This window comes from Myotis davidii, unplaced genomic scaffold (genome assembly GCF_000327345.1).
Source record: "Myotis davidii unplaced genomic scaffold, ASM32734v1 scaffold32, whole genome shotgun sequence".
Classification (NCBI taxonomy): domain Eukaryota; kingdom Metazoa; phylum Chordata; class Mammalia; order Chiroptera; family Vespertilionidae; genus Myotis; species Myotis davidii.
Window position 1 is genome coordinate 6,117,285 of NW_006286587.1, and position 3,871 is coordinate 6,121,155.

The 3,871-nt window shown below is 40.6% G+C and overlaps 1 protein-coding gene across 6 annotated transcripts in view; it reads left to right on the forward strand.

The window, feature by feature from the left end:
• PLCB4 (phospholipase C beta 4) overlaps window positions 1–3,871 on the forward strand; it is a 356,763-nt gene that overhangs the window by 239,656 nt on the left and 113,236 nt on the right. For all 6 annotated transcript variants that reach the window (XM_015560271.1, XM_015560270.1, XM_015560269.1 and 3 more), the window contains one exon: window positions 2,063–2,122. In XM_015560271.1, coding sequence (XP_015415757.1) covers window positions 2,063–2,122 — 60 coding nt within the window. The remainder of the gene's footprint in view (window positions 1–2,062; window positions 2,123–3,871) is intronic.

Below are 3,871 nucleotides of genomic sequence, written 5' to 3' on the forward strand. Positions count from 1 at the left end.
AGAGCCTGCAGCCTGGGCATGTGCCCTGACCAGAAATCGAACTGGAGCCCTCCCTCTTTATGGGACAGCACTCAACCAACTGAGCCACACCAGCCATGGCAAGGACACGTTTTTTTAAATTATGAGAAGACGGTGTGGATTTGTTGACACATGGTTGCCAATTAGTGGTGTAATCCAGACATAAATCAAGAGGGCATCTGGGTTCACTACCTGAACACCCTTTTTCTCTCATTGACAAAGAACTTTCCTGTTCTTGAGTACAATGGTGATTTCTTGCGAAAGACCAGGAGTCCTTTGGCGAGTACAACATTGCTGCTCTGGGACCCTTGCATTTGGCTAGCATTCTTTCTTGATTTAAATTTTGATTCTGTAGTATTCACCAGAATTTCTGAGGTCAGAGTCCACAGCAGTGGTTTTCAAATGTTATTGTGCATCAAAAATCACCTGCAGTACTTGTTTGAACAGATTTCTTAGCCCCACTCCAGAGACTGATTCAGTCCCTCTGAGCCGAAGTCCTAGATTCTACCATTCACTCGAGCTCCCCGGCAAGGACAAGTTTTTTTAAATTATGAGAAGACTGTGTGGATTTGTTGACACATGGTTGCCAATTCGTGGTGTAATCCAGACATAAATCAAGAGGGCATCTGGGTTCACTACCTGAACACCCTTTTTCTCTCATTGACAAAGAACTTTCCTGTTCTTGAGTACAATGGTGATTTCTTGCGAAAGACCAGGAGTCCTTTGGCAAGTACAACATTGCTGCTCTGGGACCCTTGCATTTGGCTAGCATTCTTTCTTGATTTAAATTTTGATTCTGTAGTATTCACCAGAATTTCTGAGGTCAGAGTCCACAGCAGTGGTTTTCAAATGTTATTGTGCATCAAAAATCACCTGCAGTACTTGTTTGAACAGCCTTGGAGAAACTTTCTTCCCTGTGACCTTCAGGACATGCGTATATTTTGTTCCTAAAGTTTCTATAGAGGAGGATGCTTCATGAAATGGATCAGTCTGTCATCTCGATACAAATGTGAATGAAGCCATTCCATAATATTATAAGAAATGTGGTTAAGATACAAAAGGGCGATTTCTCATTTTCCCTGGTTTAGAAGCTAAAAGACACTTGCATTTTTATTAGATTCAAAATAGTGTCAGTCATGCAGATCAACACCTTTCTTTCTTTTTAACAGGAATCCTTTGTGTTTGAACCCAACTGCCTCTTCAAAGTGGATGAATTTGGCTTCTTTCTGACCTGGAAAAGTGAGGGCAAGGTATGGCCCGGGAACACCAAGTTGTTCTTTCCTGCTGTCTGGGTGAAATCATTTTATTTCTCAATGAGTACACAAGTACATCTTGAGGGTATGGACCCATGTTTATTTATTCATTCCGGATTTTTAGAATTTGCTTCCAATGCCAGGCATTGGGAATGCAGTGACGATCAGGCCATCATCCTAGCCCTCATAGATTCCAGGCTAGGAGCAAAGTCAGGCATTAAAAAAAAGGTACAAGTCAGTGAGTATTGTGAAAGGAAAGGTCAGGCTGCTACAAGAGCTTACGACAGGCAGGTCTGATTAAATCATGGGAATTAGAAAGGTTTCCCAGAAAAAGCTGTTCAAGCTGAAATCTCAACGGTGCATGAAGAACACGTTCAGCTGGTCACATCGCGGGCTTAACTCAGTGCATGGCACAGTGGGCACATTTAATGAACCTTTGAGCTGCATTTAACAAAAGTAGCATTGGAGTTAGATATAAGTGGGCATTATTCCCACTTAATATTTCATGTACACCCATATATTTAATGATACAATGAAACTTGTCACTTTATATGTAAAAAAGCAACAGCATTTTGTAAATATTTTATTAATATTCAGAGTTGCATTCCTGTGTGTGTGTGTGTGTGTGTGTGTGTGTGTGTGTGTGTGAAAAAGAATGTTTGCTACAAATTATTATTGCTGTTGTTTACTTCCTCTTCTACCTAACTCTAATCAGCAATGTCTTCACCTTGTCTGTGCCATAGGTCTAGCATAATTTAGGCTCACTGCTGTACTCTATTCTCTCTTTTCAGGAAGGACAAGTGCTAGAATGCTCCCTCATCAACAGCATTCGGTTGGGAGCCACACCGAAGGTACCTGTGATTGGTGTTTGCTCTTCTTGTAAATGCAGACTTACTTCGATTGGACATGGTCTCCTGACTGTTTAACCTCACACTGCCCCCCGTTACTGCCCCCAAATCACCAACTGGGAGTTCAGAACAGACAGTTTAGAAATCTTCTCATTTATAACCGTTGGGTGACTTGGATTGTGTTAGTTATATGAGAAATGTTATTAACCCTTCAAAGCAAAGCCCCTGGCATGATATCAACACCAAAGAAATTACTTACAAGTCCCCCACCCTGTTTCAGCAAGCAGTGGGTGAGTCACTACTGCCCTGTGGTTGACGTGGAAATTTAAATGGCTTTGGTAGTCCCACATGTGTGCACTTGGGCGTGCAGATCTTGCCTCACCTTGAAGGATAGGTTGGCCTCTGAGAGAGGAAAAAAAAAATAAAATATGGATAGGATAGACTCTTAGTTTTTTGGCCAAGAAAACAGAAAATGAAGTAGAGGAGTTGAGGGTATTTGTGAGGAAGTGATTGTACTATTGGATCATGGAAATAAACTAGACTGGGACAGAAGTAAAAAGAGAGGTCTAATGGTAAGTAAGAGATTGGCAGGGTTAATGAATAGGAAGTATCAAAGAAGTCAGATAATGGAGAATGAGGACTGTCAAGCGATGTGCTGGAAGGATCATATGATATGGTCCAAGAGTGGGATGTTAGGAATCAAAATTACAAGGTGGTGTTGATATGCTCTTTGGGTATTGAGTTACTGAAAGAGGAAGAAAGAAAAAAATCACTATTCATTATTTCAGTTAAAGTGGCCAAGAAACTGAAAGTTCTACCTCAAAGTAAGTTGGGAACCCATTCTTGTTCATTGTATATATTTCATGGATCATCTCAAGTTGTAATTTGGAATTGGATAGGGTACACATAAATTAATAATGATGGTAGCTGATACATTGTGATCTTACTTTGTAAATACCAATTCAGGACATACTTTCAAACATTGGGCACTGTTAGAATAGTGCATGGGAAGTATCCTAAAATGTGTTAATTCTCATAGTTCAATCAGTTGATAGTTCTCATTTCTTAACCAGCAATGATATAAGACTCCCTATGGCCTTTTGGGTTAATATTAATAGCTTTTACATGGTGGTCAGAGCCCTCCTGGTCTAATATTTATGTGCCCAGACTCATCCCCTGACACTCCCTTGATATGTTCTAAAAACACCACTCCTTAGAAGTCCTCAGTGTCAGGACAAGCCTGCATGTCTTTACAGAGACTGCTCCTTCAGCATGGCCTCCTGCTTTACCTGGACTACCTCTACTCATTCTCTAAGACCCACCTAAAGGGTTGACTTCTGGGTCAAGCCTTGCCTAAGAAGTTGAGCCATCTAAAAGAGCTACTGTGTCGATCAAAAAACATCACATATTGGCAATTCCATACTGTTAGTAATTTGCTACCCCTTGCTAAATTGTAACTGTGTATTAAGTACATTTACCATCTCATTGAATTCCTATAACGAGCCTGAAAGGCAGGTGTAAATACTTCCATTTATTGGACAAGGATTCTGAGATTTAGAAAGGGTCTTTCTAGAAGAAAGTAAATGAAATAAATGTCAGAAATGGGTTTGGATTCCAAAGACCAAGGGGCATAGCATGCCCCTTCCTTTATCTAAGTCATTGCTATGACTGCAGTGCCTAGCTGTGCCTGATACAGAAATATGTATGATAATTCTTCATCTGTCAGAAAACCACCCAAACAAATGGGAAGGC